Below are 16,644 nucleotides of genomic sequence, written 5' to 3' on the forward strand. Positions count from 1 at the left end.
TGACTGTCTGGCCGTAGGTGAGATTCTGCGCAGGCGCGGTGCGGGGGACCCAAGGAGCCCCCCCCCCAACACCACCCCACTCACCAGGAGTCCCTGGTCTTCCTGTATCCCGGTACTGTACCATGTGTGGTTCCGGACTCCAGTAATGGCTACCCCAGTGGGATTCCAAGCTCACACCTGACCCATCCTCCTTTTGACCTCCTGCTATCAGGAGGGTTGCCCCGAAAGATTTTGCTCAGCTGCCTCCCCCCCCGCAGGCGAATGACAAACTATAGCCTACACCTCACTTCTCCTCTCCCCAAATGAACGTCGGAGGTCGCCTCCCAGCCTAGCAGCATCCCCTCCACGGTTCCTCCAGTATCCCGGCGTGCTGCGGAATGACCGGCGGGCTGGCGCGCTGTCCCCTCCCCCTTCTCGCTGTCCGTCAGTCCGCAGGGAGCGGCCGCCATGTTGGATCGCGGCTCACCTCAGGAGCGGCAGCGGCTGGAGCGGAGCGGGGAGGTGATGCTCGAGTGAGGCGGGAGGAGACCGGCAGCCGGCTTGTAAGAGGAACAGTGCGGCCACTTTTCAGTTGTTTTCTTTCTTTGTGCGCCGAGAGAAGCAAAGGAACAATATATACCAGGGCAAACAATAACAAGCCCCGGTGCAGATGTCGGTGTGTGTGCGCGGGGTGTAAAGCCGGGTGCCGGGCGCGATGCTGAAGCTCTGCATCTTGATGAAGCGGCGGGCTCGCTGAGCAGTGGCAGCGTTCCCTCTCCCTCCCCGCTCCCCGCCCCGCCTCCGGCAAGGACACCGACGTCGAAACGAGCCCCACGAGCCAGGCCGGGATGGCCAAGCCCGGGGTGTGAGACTGCGGCCAACAGCCCTCGGGCCTCGCGGGGTAACTGAGATGGTGCCCAGGCGGATGTCTTCACCGGCATTACCGGCGCAGCTGGCTTCCAGCGGGACATTAACTACTGTTTGCAAATAAAGGGAGCCGCTGGCTTATAAATAAGCGAGTAGCCAAGCTTGAGAGTCTTCTTCCCTACCCCTCCCACCGCCTTCCTTTGCTGTCCTTTCATTAACCCCCCCCCTCCGAGCAGGGGAGGAGACGGCTTGTCCACCCCCGGCGCTGGAGGGAGCGAGCTGCTGGTTGCCTTTCCCTGGAGTCAAGATGTCGGCGGAGGTTCGCCTAAAGAAGCTGGAGGAGATGTTGTTGGACGGGCCACGAAGAAGCGGTCTGGCGGTCAGCGTGGAGACCCTGCTCGACATCATCGTGTGCCTGTACGATGAGTGCGCCAACTCCCCGCTCCGGAGGGAGAAGAACATCTCCGACTTCTTGGACTGGGGTGAGTCTCCGACCCCTCTACCGCCGTCACTAATTCCGGGAGACGGGCTTCGAGTTGCAGAGGTGGCCCATTCCCGGCTAGCAGAAGGAGGTGAAGCTCTAATGTGTTCAGTGGGTTGGCAGCCTGGGTACGGTCCCAGTGTGAGGGATGAACCGTTCAGGGCTGGAATGAGAGGTTCTTTGATTCTTTGGAATCTTTTTACCCCAAAGGCCATGGATGTTAATTCCTCAAGGGAATTAGCGGGTTTTAGGGTTGGGTAGGAAATCGGACGGAGGAATCTGTCATGGTATTGAACGGTGGAGCAGGAAGAAGGGGTTATATGAGCTCACTGTTCTCTGTATTTATTTGGGATATTTTCATATTAGATTTAATTTTTTTCAGGAGAGTGTGTCTCAGGATGGTGGTATGGAATAATTAGAGAGGAACAAATCAGTCTCTGATCTGGTATTGCATTTTTGTATCATGAAAAAAAATTGTGCTTTGCTCCTCTGTTATTGCTCTGGAGCGAAAAAAGCGGTTTTGTAAACCAGCAAAATGCATGGAAGAGTGCTCAGACTGCTGTCCTTTCTGATTTGTTTCAATTTATCAGCAATTAGTTTAAGGGTTACTTTTGAATATATTGCATCAGGAATGAAATAGAAGTGTGTCCATGTTTGCCATATACTCATGGTTATCAACACTAAATCCTAGAACACCTGTTTTCTGAGGGCGCTCTGTTTAATTAATGTAGATTGTAACTAAATGTCACATAGCAAAATGATGCTCCAATTTTTCCCTTTATTATATAAAAAATAGATATTGAACAGATGTTAACTATCCTTGTATATAGGGTGATGAACTTGCAGTACATAACATTTGGATTGACTGTGTGTCTTTATCCATATATAGGTCCAGTTAATGGACACCACTTAATTGCTCACTGTGACAGTTAGAACTGGATTCCAGAATAAATTAATTCTGCACTTCTTCTAGCATGACAAGGGATTTGGTTAGGAATGTAATTGATAAAATGCACTGTAACTATGCACATAATGCTTTGTCACAATGCCCTCAGTGTTTTATTACTGTTAGGCTGTGAAACAGTTGAGAAAAAAGGTTTTGTGCCCTTATTTATAGAACAATTAAAATATTTTAGAGCGGGTTGTAATCTTTGTTGTGATCATCAAATTCCTTTACAATACTTTAATGTATTATTACAAGATAAATATCCAAATTAACTTGACTCGTTTAAGCTAGTTCCATTTCGGAAAGGAAATCTTAAACAAATATTGAAGATTGACTATACGTGTGGGATAATTATTTAGGGGTATACAATCTTTGGTACAAAATTACGGGAAACATTGAAAGTTAAATTTCTTATCAGATTAGCTGGTCTCTGTCGTGATGCGCAGTGTCAGAAGATAAAAATGTCTCTTCACTCATGGATGCATTTTATGCCCCCTCCTCCTTGTTCTTGATCAGTACCAGATTATTTGATGCTAGGTTTCATCTCAGTGTTCATGTGGCATTAATGAATAAAATCCCTTTGTGGTTGGGCATCTCAGCTTTTTGTTGTGTTACAGCTTCTCTGCAATACCTTTATATAATTGTAGTCATCTCTTCATCGAGATTAATCATGGATGCAGGTGAAGCAATAATGACTCGGTTTGTCACTGAATGTGCAGTCCTGTGAATGTGTGATAAGTGTTCAAATCATTTTAAGTATTTTTGGTGAGGAACTCAATCAGAATTATGGGGAAAATTCTATGTATAGACCAGCAAACCTGCAGATGTCTTCTGCTCATAAACCTGAGATTCTGCAGATGCTGAAAATCTAGAACAACACATACAAAATGGTGGAGGAACTTAGCAGGTCAGGCAGCATTTATGGAAAGGAATAAACAGTTGACATTTTAGGATGAGACACTTCATCAGGATTGGAAAAGGGTAGCGCACCCGAATGCATTTCCAGTCCTGAAGAAGGATCTCAGCCTGAAATGACAACTGTTTTATTCTTTTCCATAGATGCTGCCAGACCCTTGCAGCATTTTGTATGATGTCTACTGCTCAGTGGGCAGTATCCTTGCATATGATATGTTTTTTTCAGAGATGAAAGAGATTAGTAATTTTACAAACGATTCAAACTGTTCATGTGCAGTGTAAGCACTGAAGTGCTACCAAGCAGCCCATATACAGGCATACTGAAGGAAATGTTCTGTCAATTAATGCCTAAAGTGGCAGTTAACTTTTCTGTCAAATACTTTGCTGCCAAAGTTAGTGATTTAGCTGCCATTGGTATTTTAACCTCTTGCATGTTGTGGGGTGATGAGAGCGCTGTGTGAGTAAGCATTTGCCAGAGTCCCTCAAAGGGCAGCTAATCCTTAATTATAGGGTGGATGAAAGAGTTTTTCTGTGTCCAGATGTATTATGCTACAGAATATATAGTGTTTTAACATATTAAATAAGTCAAAACTGTAGTTTATTTTGTTTAAATTGCAGTTGGGAGGCAATGTGGATGTTTCCTTTTCTTCCTCAGTTGTGAATCTTGGTTTATACCAGACATTTACAAATTTTTGCATCAGATGTAATCGAGTAATACTGCAATATGAGACGATTGAATAGTTTCTTAATACGTTGAGATGGGTTCTTGACATTATAATTTACCTCATTATGATCTTGCACCTTACTGTCTATCTGCACTGCACTTTCACTGTACCTGTTGCACTTTATTCTGCATTCTGTTATAGTTTTACCTTAATACAGTGAATAATAATGTGATCTTTAGGAATAATAATGAGACAAGCTTTTTGCTGTGCCTTGGTACATGTGATAATAAATGAATTCCAATTCTTGCACATTAACTGGATGCGAATCTCTGCAAATGTACTAAATCGTGCTGTGACATTTTACTAGAGTTATAATTACATATACTTTAATGTTAAAAATTAAATGAGCGCTTACCAGTATTAAGTTTCAAGTTCAGAATTCAGCCAGTTGTACAGCTTTTTAAAAAAAAATCAAATCTTTAGTTTTCTCCCCTCCCCCATGAAGGGGTAATTTCTAGAGTGTTTTCTCAAGTTATAGAAATTGGTTCCTGTCATTTTTTTCGAATCTGCAGTTAATGTCTGAAGAGAAACCTGCAAAGTGTTGGGGTATTATCTCTTCCCTACCTTCTCTTAGACACTGATCGTTCATGTCATAGTTTCTACTGTGAGAGGACAGTGGTTAGAAATGTGGTTTTTAACTGGTTTAGCAAGTTGCTTTCATAATCGGTCTAGTCTGATTAGTATCCTTATAATAGTTTTCCTGTTTTAGTAGATTAGGTGTCATAGCTGTTCTGTTTTTAGTTGAGCTGGCTGATTTAAGGTCTTACAGATGCTTAAATTTGTTATGATGTCACTGTGAAAAACTGTGAGAGTTTCCTGCTTGGAGCCAGAGGCATTTTTCCTGCAGTTTCCAACTCCCATTGTTTTCCATGGAAGGTGTGTCATACTCAACACAAAAGCTGCAGTGTGGAACAAGGAAACGATGTGGGGGGTTATGATATACACTGCTTGGAGTAGTTTACTATTGTTTTACACTTCAAAGTACAGTTGTTCTGTAAAGTACTGCAGTTTTGCTGTCTGGTAGATTTGACTTTTGAGATGATTCTGAAAGCTTCAGAGTAAAGTGTGTGATTTACTTTGTACCTTTTATATACCAGAGTGTTCCACAGTGCTTTGCACCAGTGAGATACTTTTAAATTGGTGTCACATTTGTTTCACGTGGGAGAAAAATCCAAAGCATATGATTTGACTGTAATGTTGCAGGTGAAAGCCAGTGCTATTTTTTGTTTTATTATTGCAACATGTTAGCTTTGCATGTTCATGACATTGAACCCATGAATACCAGCTCACTTTTTAAATGTATACTATTTGTTTTTGCGCTATTTTTAATCTTGAATATACATATTTAGTAACTCATTTATTCATTTTTTCTATGTTATAATGTATTGCAGTGAACAGCTGCTAAGTTTACAAATTTCATGACACATGCTGGTGATAAACCTGATTATTATTCTGATTCTGAAGTATGCCTTAGAATGTTATGCTCTCTATGAACTGTTGAAGATGATTTGGGTTGTCTGGGATTGTAAATGAATCTTCTGGTTGAAATTTAAGTGCTCAGAATCCTGAAAATTCACAGCACATTCAGGTCAGTGTGTTCATGTCACAGCATTTTTCTGGTTGACGATTGATTCCTCATTTGCTTTTACTACTTCCGTGAGCATGTATCAGATATCTGTCCATCCTATTCTATTTTAAAAGATGCATGAAATTTCAGGTACTTGTTGAGCAGTTACATTAGAATTTATTTTGTTTTGTTACATAAGATTTTTTCAAAATACTCAATCAGAGTGATAAAGAATAAAATGAGGTGTGATTCCTCAGTAACCAAAGAACAGTTTATCCTACCCACATAATGGATTAATCTTTCTGAAATTTTTCTCTTTTAATACTTTATTAAAAGAGAAAATGATGTAACAGTTCAGTAAGGAAACTATGTATAACAATGAGAAACAAAAGACTGCAAATGTTGGAATATGGAGCAACAACCATTCTGCAGGAGGAACTCAGTGCATTGTGCAGTACATATTTACCAAGCAGCAGCAGGAGTATTGGTGGTGATGGTTGAAGAACGTGGAGAAGTCTGTATGAAAGTGTTTTTTTGTGTGTGTCTAATGGAACAGGGAGAATGGATTTTAGTTTACTATCTAATGACTTCCACTGTTGACAGTTTTGACTATTTTTGTTGTGCACTTGTATGTGAAGAAGCTCTAGAACAAGATTTAGACTTGGTTGAATGGTGGCTCCCTTGCAACCACTGCACTAAGCTGGCATCCATATTCTGGTTATAATCTATTTGTGTTTTAATGTATGGAATGTCCGCATGCAAAAGATCAATTTATCAGCATTGTGGGATATCTGACAAACCATGAGATTTTATCCGTGACATTTCTGCAATTCCATAATTTTCTTTGTAGTATAATTTAAAAATATTTAATGGGCATGTTTGAGAGGAGTATTTCTCAGGCAACAGGGGTTCTATTGTGATTATAAGCATTAGTTGAAAACTACATTTTAACGTAAGAGACCATACAAGAGTTAAATTTGTCTCAGTATTTTATGAAATTGGTGGAAGTTTCTTAAGGTAGATTGATGCAGCATCTGAGACAGTTTTGTGATAATGATTGGCTACAAGAAGATAGCTGTGAGAATGTTTTCACTGATATTGACACATTGACAGATAATGTACTGTTGTTAAGTCTCTATTTTAATGAGATGTGCATTCGGTTTTTGAGAAAATGTGTCCCAATTAAATGGAGGTCAACCTAATTTAGTTAATAGGCTTTTATGACTGTTGCTTCCAGACCCTAAAAAGCAGGAGCAGAAGCAAACTCTTGCCTGATTTGACAGTCTCACACACTCCTAGCTTCTCACATCCCTTTCATTCCCCTGACCTTCCCCGTGTTACCTGGACTTGCCTAAAACCTGCCAATCTGTGCTCCTCTCCCTTCCTTTACTTTTTTTTATTCTGGGTTCTGCTGTCTTTCTTTTCCGTTCCTAATGGAACGTCTTCATTGCCCTCCATATATGCTGTATGACCTCCTGACTTCCCCCAGCATTTTGTGTATTGTACTCAAGATTTTCAGCATTTCTCTTGTGTTTCTGATTTGTCAGTCAATTGTGTAATTTGCTACCCTGGGTTCCTTTTGGACTCCTCTCCTGATTTACTATTGATAATGTCCCTGTGAGGAATTATATGCAGAATTAAAAGGACTAAAACCTAACTGACTTATTTGCACCTTTTCCATAACGAAATAAAATATTCACAGATTTCAGCATTGGGATTCAAAATTGTTTAATGTCATTTCCAGTACACACGTGTAAAGGAGAAAGGAAGTTATTACTCCAGATCCAATGCAGCATAAAAAATAAGATAAAGAACAGAATAAAAAAAAACTTCCTTGTCAACATTACGTGCTGAATGACATAAATATGGGAGAATGAGGAAATGATCAGAGTTAAAGGGAAGTAGTCACTCTGAAGTTGCAGGAGGTGAGTAGCTGGGTAACTGTCAGGAGGAATGGAAATATAAGTAGGCTGTTAGAGCAGAGCACACCTGTGGCCATTCCTCTCAAAAATATGTATACCATTTTGGATACTTTTGTGGGGGGATGACCTCCTGGGGGAATACCATGGTGACTGGCTTACAGGCACTGCACATGAGTTTGTGGTGCAGAAAGGAAAGAGAGAGGAGCAGTAGTGATAAGGGACTCAGTAGTGAGGGGAACAGACAGGAGGTTCTATAGACGTGAATGGGACACCCAGATGGTATGTTGCTTCCCGGGTGCCAGGGTCAGGGATGTCTCAGATCACATCCACAACGTATTGGAGAGGGAGGGGGAGCAGCCAGATGTCGTGGTACATATTGGTACCAGTGACATAGGAAAGAAAAACGAAGAGATCCTGAAAAGAGATTTTGGAGAGCTAGGTAGAAAGCTGGGAAGCAGGACCTCCAGGGTAGTAATTTCTGGATTTTGGGGTTTTAGGGGACAGGCCAAATTTCTTTAGTTTTCTCAGGAAGTAAAGGCGCTGGTGGGCTGCCTTGGCAGTGGACTCTGCTTGGCTGGACCAAGTCAGATCATTTGTGATATTGACCCCGAGGAACTTAAAGCTTTTGACCTTGTGCACCACTTGTGCACCACCGATGTAAATTGGGTCGTGTGGTCCGCTACTCCTTCTGAAGTCAACAACCAATTCCTTCGTCTTGCTGACGTTGAGGGATAGGTTATTGTCTTCCACCATTACACCAGGTTCTTAATTTCCTCTCTACTCAAACTCATCATTACCTGAGATACGGCCTACAATTGTTGTGTCATCAGCAAACTTATATATTGAGTTCGATGGAAACTTGGTTACACAATCATGGGTATACAGTGAGTACAGCAGGGGGCTGAGTACACAGCCTTGTGGGGCACCGGTGCTCAGAGTGATTGTCGAGGAGAGCTTGTCCCCTATTTTTGCAGCCTGGGTCCTGTCTGAGGAAGTTGAAGATCCAGCTGCAGATCTGAGTGCTAAGGCCCAGGTTCCGGAACTTAGGAATCAGTTTACTTGGAATGATGGTATTAAAGGCAGAGCTGTAGTCAATGAAAAGGAGCCTTACATGTGCGTCTTTATTCTCCAGGTGTTCTAATGAGGAATGTAGGACCAGAGAGATGGCATCTGCCGTTGACTTGTTGCTCTGGTAGGCGAATTGCAAAGTGTCGAGGTTGACCAGTAGGCTGTGGTTGATGTGTGCCATAACCAATTGCTTGAAGCACTTCACAGCAATTGATGTCAGAACCACAGGTCGATAGTCATTCAGGCATGCCACCTTGCTCTCCTTTGGCACCGGATTATCGTTGCCTTTTTAAAACACGAGGGGATCTTAGACTGAAGCAAGGAGCAGTTGAAGATATCAGCAAACACTCCAGCTAGCTCGCTTGCACAGGCCTGGAGAACCCGTCCTGGGACGCCATCTGGACACGTCGTCTTCCTTGGATTTATCTTCAGGAAGGCCCTTCTAACGTCCTCCTCGGTGACGATGAATCTCGATGCCACCAGGTCTGGTTCATCCGGAGGGAGCGGGACGCTCCTCTTCTGTTCGAATCTTGCGTAGAATACATTAAGTTCGTCAGGAAGAGAAGCACCACAATTATTGATATTCCCAGCCTTTTCTTTGCACCCAGTGATCTCATTTAGACCCTGCCATAGTCTACTGGCATCTTTCTGGTTAGCCTGGGCTTCCAATTTGGCTCGATATTGCCTCTTGGCACCCTTAATGGCTTTCCGGAGTTCACGCCTGGATTCTGTGTAGTGACTGGTATCCCTGGACCTAAAAGTCACAGCTCTAGACTTCAGAAGGAACTTGACCTCATAATTCATCCAAGGTTTCCGGTTAGGGAATACCTGGATCGTCTTGGGAGACACACAGTCCTCCATGCATTTCCAAATAAAGTCCATGACAGCTGAGGCATACTCATCGAGGCTAGCTGCCAAGTCCTTGAATACCAACCAGTCCACTGATTCAAAGCAGTCACGGAGGACCCCATCCGTTTCCTCCATCCAACGTGACACCACTTTTGACACCGTGACCTCCCGCTTCAGTTTCTGTTTGTAAGCCGGGAGGAGGAGTACGGCGTGATGGTCGGATTTTCCAAAGTGAGGTCATGGGATGGAACGGTAGGTATCCTTGACTGCTGTGTAGCAGTGGTCAGGTATATTCGGGCCTCTAGTGGGGCAGGAGACATGTTGGTATAATTTTGGCAATGCCTTTCTGAGGTTGGCCTGGTTAAAGTCCCCTGCTGTAATGAGCAAAGCCTCCGGATACCTGGTCTCAAGTTCACCGATGTTGGTGTAATGGTCTTTGCCCCACTGACCCACTGTTGCCTAGGGTAAATAGCCATTGACCCCGCCAAACAGTGCAATTGCTTTAGTGCGGATAAGGTGTGAGACGCCCAATGAACAGCCACAACACAAATATGAAACGATATACCAAGTGCAAGCAAAGAATTATACTTTATAGCAAATTTTTGGTGATGGGTTAGTAGAAATAACTACAAAAAAATATGGCGCCACATAAGTAACTTATCAGTCTTGTGCACATACGTTGGAGCTCATGCCTCTGATTCCCTCCACACGTCCTTCCGAGACTCTAGCCACCCTCTGAACTCCCAAGGTCCGGTGTCCTCTGCCCTGGAACCGCTGTCCGTTCCACACACGTCTGTCCTCTCCGCTCGCCTCCCGAAAAGCCCGCGCTCCTCTACTCAGCACCCGTATACAAGATAACAGAACATGACTTCCATTGGCTAACAAATGAATACAATTTCTATTATCTCCCTGTATAACCCAAACATTGCAGTTACAGAGAACCCCTCGCTCAGCAGTTAACATTACAAGAAGCCATTTTAATATAACACTTGAGAAGCCATTTTAGTAATAAGTGATCAACAGTTAACAGTCTACCTAGTGTACGGAAAGCCCTACATTGGCATACAGTATGTTCAGAGCACACTCCACGTCTGCCTGGGGGAGAATGTAGACTGCTGTCAGTATGACCGAGGTGAATTCCCGTGGCAGATAGTAGGGACGACACTTCACCGACAGGTGTTCCAGGTTCGGGCTGCAGGAGCTTGTCAGTGCCACTGTGTCCGAGCACCACTTAGTGTTGATCAGTAGGCAGACACCACCTCCCCTCGTCTTGCCCGAAAACGCCATGTGGTCCATCCAATGGATCGAAAATCCCTCTGGTTGGTTGGCACAGTCGGGGGTGGCAGGGGAGAGCCAGGTCTAGGTGAAACAGAATACACAGCAGTTTTGCATCTCCCTTCAGTAGCTGAGTCTCCCTTTAAGATCATTCACCTTGTTCTGTATGGCTTGCATATTAGCTAGTAGGATGGTGGGCATAGGGACCCTGAAGCCCCTCAGCTTCAATCTGACCTGCAGCCCTCCTCTTTTCCCACGCTTCCTCGGTAAATAGTGCATCTTTCCAGGTTTCCATTGATGCAGTGTGTTATTGGCAGCTCTTTTAGGTTGGTGGACGCGTCCCGTGGGGATCGATCGGCGGGTCGCGTTGTCAGGCGCTCTGGGTTGGGCTGAGTGATGGGGGAGGCTCCGCTGCCACTTCCAGCTGCTGGGGGGCTGGGCTGTCGATTGGGGCGGGCCCCGAAGCCGATACTTAATCCCAGAGTGATGGAGCAAGGACTGGCTGAAACAAGTCCATGAGCTGAGTCACGGTTGTAGAGGCCTCTGCTCCAGCTGAGCCTCGGGCTCAATTTCCGAGGTTGGCGGCGGAGGCCTCACTTCCGGCAGCTGTGGATGTCCACCACCGGGGCTTTACGGTGGTTGCTCCGGGGAAGTGTCTGGGGCACCTTGAGGTCTCCGAAGTCACTTCTCTTGTATTACCCTTTCTGAAATCCAGTCTTAGTGACGTTGATTGCAAAGTTGTTGCTACACCACTCAACTAGCTGATATATCTCACTTCTGTACACTCACTTGTCACTATCTGAAGTTCTGTGTGCATATATAATATGTGTGTGTATGTATATGCAGAGAGATTTATTGAAAATAAAAAAAGGGGTGATGCTCGGATGAGGTTGTCTGCATCATTAACATACACAAGGATATTTGGGTTGTCTTTGCATATTTGATGTGTCACAATGATTTTTCTGGCTGTACTGTTAGCACTGATTAATATTCTCTTTGGAGTTAGCATATAATTGTTTCTTCAGGTTTTAAATTTGAATTTTCTAATTTGCTAATGGAGAATACTAATTATTTCACACTCTTAAATTTTAAACCCGTAATTAATTTATCTGAACAGAGTTTTGTCACATCTGCAGATATTTCCCATGTGTAAATTTAAACACATCACATTCCTTATGATAAGTTAACTTTTTGTTGAAGTGATTTTAATTTTCCTTTAAGGAAAAGACTACTTCAAATTTCTGAACGAATTGTAGCAAATGTTTTTGCAGAGACTTTATGATAATTAGCTTTGTGACTTTCACATTCTTGAAAAAGGATTGCTTATCTGTTTTGCAATTAAAACCTGTTTGATTCTCACTGTTTTTCCACTACAGATAAAGTCAAATTGTAGATTATAGTTCATAAAATGATTAGAGATGAGAGTTGCTAGACTGGGGTGGAGGGGGTGGGATGGAATGGATGAAAAAGAATTTCAAATCATCTTCAAAAGTTAACACAAAATACTCTGCAGATGCTGGGGTCAAAGCAACACTCACAACACGCTGGAGGAACTCAGCAGGTCGGGCAGCATCCGTTGAAACGATCAGTCAACGTTTCGGGCCGGAACCCTTCTTCAGGACTGAAGAGCGAAGGGGCAGAGGCCCTATAAAGAAGGTGGGGGGAGGGTGGGAAGGAGAAGGCTGGTAGGTTCCCAAATATCTTCAAAAGTTATGTAGACTCTGGTGGAGTTTGCCCCATTACATAAAAATGGGGATAGAAAATTACTGGGAATTGCAGGCTAGTTCACCTTACATCAATGATGGATGAAAATGCTTAAGTCTGTTATAAAAGGTAGAACACTTGGAAAGCAATATTGAGATCAAATTAGGCCAGCTTGGGTTTATAAATAGGAAATCATACTTAAGAAATCTTGATTTTCATTTGAGACTGTAACTAATAGAGTAGGTGAGGGAGAATCAGTAGATATTGTATGTTTGGAGCAGTAGATATCTTATATTTGAGTTAAGTCCAAATATAACCATGAGTTGTTAGCATTGAATCACATTGATTCTATCTTGCTATTATGTCTCTTGAATGGACCACTTGTACAATAAATTTGAACTTTTGATTTCTCAATTTTCCTCATGGCTCTTGCATTGTATTTGAGTATATTGCACTTAGTAACTGTAGAACTACATTCTGCAATTTTTTACTTTTGTACAATCTTGGTGTATGTATGAAATGATCTGTCTGGTTTGCATGTGAAAAACTTTTCACTGTATCTTTGTATATGTAACAATAATTTGGTTTATGTATTGGGTTTCTGTTTTGGGAATTCATCAAGGGTCAACTTGATGAATTCCCAATCCACACAATCAATACATAATTTGGTTGACAGAAAGGAAATATAAAGTAGGAATAAGCAGTTTGCTTTCCTGGAGAAGGGCGCTTTATGCCAACTATTCAAGTTGTATGTTAATAATTTAGATGAGTGAACTAAATGAAATATTTTTGTTTGTGAAAGAGATAAAAGTAAGGGGCTGGGGTTATGTTGTGTAACTTCAAAACATTAATTGAAAGGAAGACACAGAAGTCCAAAATGTGAGTCTTAACTTCACGTTTACTTTAAGTGAGATGCGTAAGTGTCACGTGATAGCTCAAATATTACTGAAATATTCAATACACAACACTCCTTCCTGCTTAGAGAATGTACCTAACTATATACACCTTATATTATACAACTACTATAAACAGACATCAACAGCATAGTAAATTTTTAATTGTCCCATTCAGGGCTAAAGATTTAATCGCTGTGGAGGATTTATTACACTTGTGGGATAATTTATTTCCTGACAAGAGGGATCATTCTGCTTGGCTGGTGAGGCTTGTGGCTGTGAAGCAATCTCCTCCATGGAGCTTTTCAGAGTTGACTCTGAGCCCCAGTAAATGGTTCTGACAACAATAGCTACCTTCTTCTCTGTAACAAGTGACCCTGCTTTCCTCAACTGATCAATTTTTCATCTCCAGATGATATCAGACGCAATCTTCACCGTGCAGGAGAGTGGTCCAATTCTGTCCTTAATCTTTCTGACTACCCACTTTAATTATCTCTGTAGTCCCTTGCCAGGACTGCTTGTTCAGGAGTGAAACATCAAGCTTGCTTGTTGTGGAGCCTTCAGTTTGTTTCAGCTGTTTGTTCCTGCATCCTCAATCTGAAATTGAGTTTGATGAGATCCAAGCATGAATGCAAGAATTAATTGTTGGTTGTGGATGGAGTATGTTGCATTACAATATGCAAGGAGGAAATTGGCAAATTTCTCGTTTAGTGTAGTGTGTTCCACTGACCTTTCTCGTAGCACATTCTTTAACTTCCGGACAAGCCGTTTGCAGCTGGGTGGTATGGTGCAGATGTAATATGTCTTATTCCATTCATTTTTAGGAATGATTGAAACTGTGGTCCGTTATCATTAACTGTGTTCTGGAACACCAGTTCTTGTGAAGGCGCTTCTCAATACATCAACAGTGTACAAGGCTGTAGTAGAGGCTATTGGAACACAACTGGCCACTTCGCTGCTGCAGGGTTTTCCAAGGAATGGAGAGGCGCTGCCCTTGGCATCTGTTGGCATCCTGTACAGTGCATGGTAATCTGCTTGGTGATGCCTATATATTCCAGGCCACCAGGTAAAACTTAAATTGAGTTGACTTTATTTCTTGCATCCTGCACGTACATGAGGAGTAGAAATCTTTACGTTACATCTCCATCTAAATATGTAATCATAGTAATTTATAATAGATAGAACAGTCAATGTAATATAGAGTACACTCAAATCAGCATGATTCATCAGACTGATAGCCTGGTGGAAGAGGCTGTCTCAGAGCCTGTTGGTCCTGGCTTTTATGCTGCAGTACTGCTTCCTGGATGGTAACAGCTGGAATAGATTGTGGTTGGGGTGACTTGGGTACCCTATGATCCTATGGGCCCTTTTTACACACCTGTCCTTGTAAATTGTAGAGCCAGTGCTTTCATTTTAACCACGCTTAGATGGTCTACTTGTAACACCTCCAACGCTTCAGCTCTCAGCTTGGGTGGTATTACATAAGACAACCTCTGTCAGGGCAAGTTCATCTTGGCGTTGGTAAAATGGGGAAATTGGAGTTTCTGCTGCAGTGATTTTTGGGTGGTTATGTGGACCCAAGACAGTGTAGAGTTTTTCCAGTTTCCCTTTGGATTATCTCTGCCGTAATAGAGAGACTTTGGATTTGTGTTAGGGAGAATACGTCAAGAGGAGTGTCTTTTTTTGTAAATGTTTCGGTATTTCTTTTTCCGAGGGTAGATGGGACAATCCATCAGCATTTCCATGATTAGTTGTTCTCTTGAATTCAATCTTGTAAATGTGTCCCCAAGAAACAGAGCCATCTCAGCATTCTGTGGTACTCATTTTGTGGAATAACTGAAACAGCCGAACCAGCCTGTAATTACATTTTAATTAATTTGCCATTCAATTCTGGTGTAAGCCATGTTTTTTTAAATTGTTAATTTCAACACTTTAAAATCTCAAGGCTAGCCAGACCTGTGTCTCTCTCATCATTATCAGATTTTGCATCAACAGCACTCAGATTAGTGCTCTTTTTGAAACTGCAACTTGACTTTTTAAGCTTGTGCTCTTTTTGAAACTGCAACTTGACTTTTTAAGCTTGTTCTCTTCCCTGTGCAGTCCATTTACTTTTATCTTACTCTGTATACAGGTGTCCCCCGCTTTTCGAACGTTCGCTTTACAAAACTTCACTGTCACGAAAGACCTACATTATTTACCTGTTTTTGCTAACAGAAGGTGTTTTCACTGGTATGAATAAAGGCAGCGTGCGTCCCGAGCAGCCGCTCTCCCCGGATTCGGAACGGCATTCTAGCCGGCATTGCTTAAACATGTGCCTGTGAACAGCCGTTAGCAAGATGAGTTCTAAGGTATCAGAAAAGCCTAAAAGAGCTCGTAAGGGTGTTACACTTAGCGTAAAACTAGACATAATTAAACATTTCGATCATGGTGAACGAAGTAAGGACAAAGTGAGTTTGGCTTGTGGAAGTTGACGAAGATGATGTTGAAGAGGTTTTGGCATCCCATGACCAAGAACTGATAGATGAAGAGCTGATGCAATTGGAAGAGAAAATGATAACAATCAAAACCGAATGCAGTAGCGAATGGACGGAAAGTGAAGTCATCCAGGAACTGAATGTGAAGCAACTGCGTGAGATTTTCGCTGCAATGATAAAGTACGACTTTAATTTTGAAAGGGTACGTCGGTTTAGTGCATATTTGCAAGCTGGTTTGAGTGCTTACAAAGAACTGTATGATAGAAAAATGCGCGAGGCTAAGCAGTCAAGCAAGCCTTCCACAGCAGATGACAAACCTTGACCTTCGACATCGAGGCAGGCAGACATAGAAGAAGATGACCTGCCTGCCCTGATTGATGAGATGACACCCCAGTGTCTCACCACCCCAACCCCCGGGCCACGGACCGATACATTGCCACGGAGAATGCAGCAGTAGCCGGAATGCACCCAGCGCATCTTTAAGAAAAAAGCTGAAGCAAACAAACTAATTAATTAGGTGCCGCCCAGCACGTAAGTGTCGGCCCAGATCAGTGGCGATTACATTTATGTGCTGAGTGGCACCTAATTAATTAGCTTGTTTATTTCGGCTTTTTTCTTAAAGATGTGCTGGGTGCGTCCCGGCTATGGCTGCATTCTCCGCGAATCGGTATTGGTCGGCGGCCTGGAGGGTGGGGACCACTGCACCACCCCAGCCTCCCGACGACTCACTCTAACACACCATTATCAGTGTGCTCGGGGCTGTCTTCCCAATTCCAGTATGTGATACTACACTGTACATACATTATTTCTACTTTATATAGGCTGTGTATTTTTATGTGTTATTTGGTATGATTTGGCAGCTTCATGGCTTAAAGGTTACTGGAGAGAGTGTTTTTGCCGAGAGCGCTTGTGTGAGATTTTCGCTACGGAGAACAGTGCCGCAATGATTGTAGAGAAGTATTTCTAGTTTATATAGGCT

The 16,644-nt window shown here is 42.8% G+C and overlaps 1 protein-coding gene across 6 annotated transcripts in view; it reads left to right on the forward strand.

Annotated features, from left to right (window-relative positions):
* The first annotated feature begins 438 nt into the window (after positions 1-438).
* The window catches only part of LOC134342449 (serine/threonine-protein kinase MRCK alpha-like), a 623,460-nt gene continuing 607,254 nt past the window's right edge, over positions 439-16,644 (forward strand). For all 6 annotated transcript variants that reach the window (XM_063040586.1, XM_063040588.1, XM_063040587.1 and 3 more), the window contains exon 1: positions 439-1,328. In XM_063040586.1, the coding sequence (XP_062896656.1) occupies positions 1,154-1,328 (175 nt within the window). In that variant the 5' untranslated portion in view covers positions 439-1,153. The remainder of the gene's footprint in view (positions 1,329-16,644) is intronic.

Source organism: Mobula hypostoma, chromosome 2 (genome assembly GCF_963921235.1).
Source record: "Mobula hypostoma chromosome 2, sMobHyp1.1, whole genome shotgun sequence".
NCBI classification, from domain to species: domain Eukaryota; kingdom Metazoa; phylum Chordata; class Chondrichthyes; order Myliobatiformes; family Myliobatidae; genus Mobula; species Mobula hypostoma.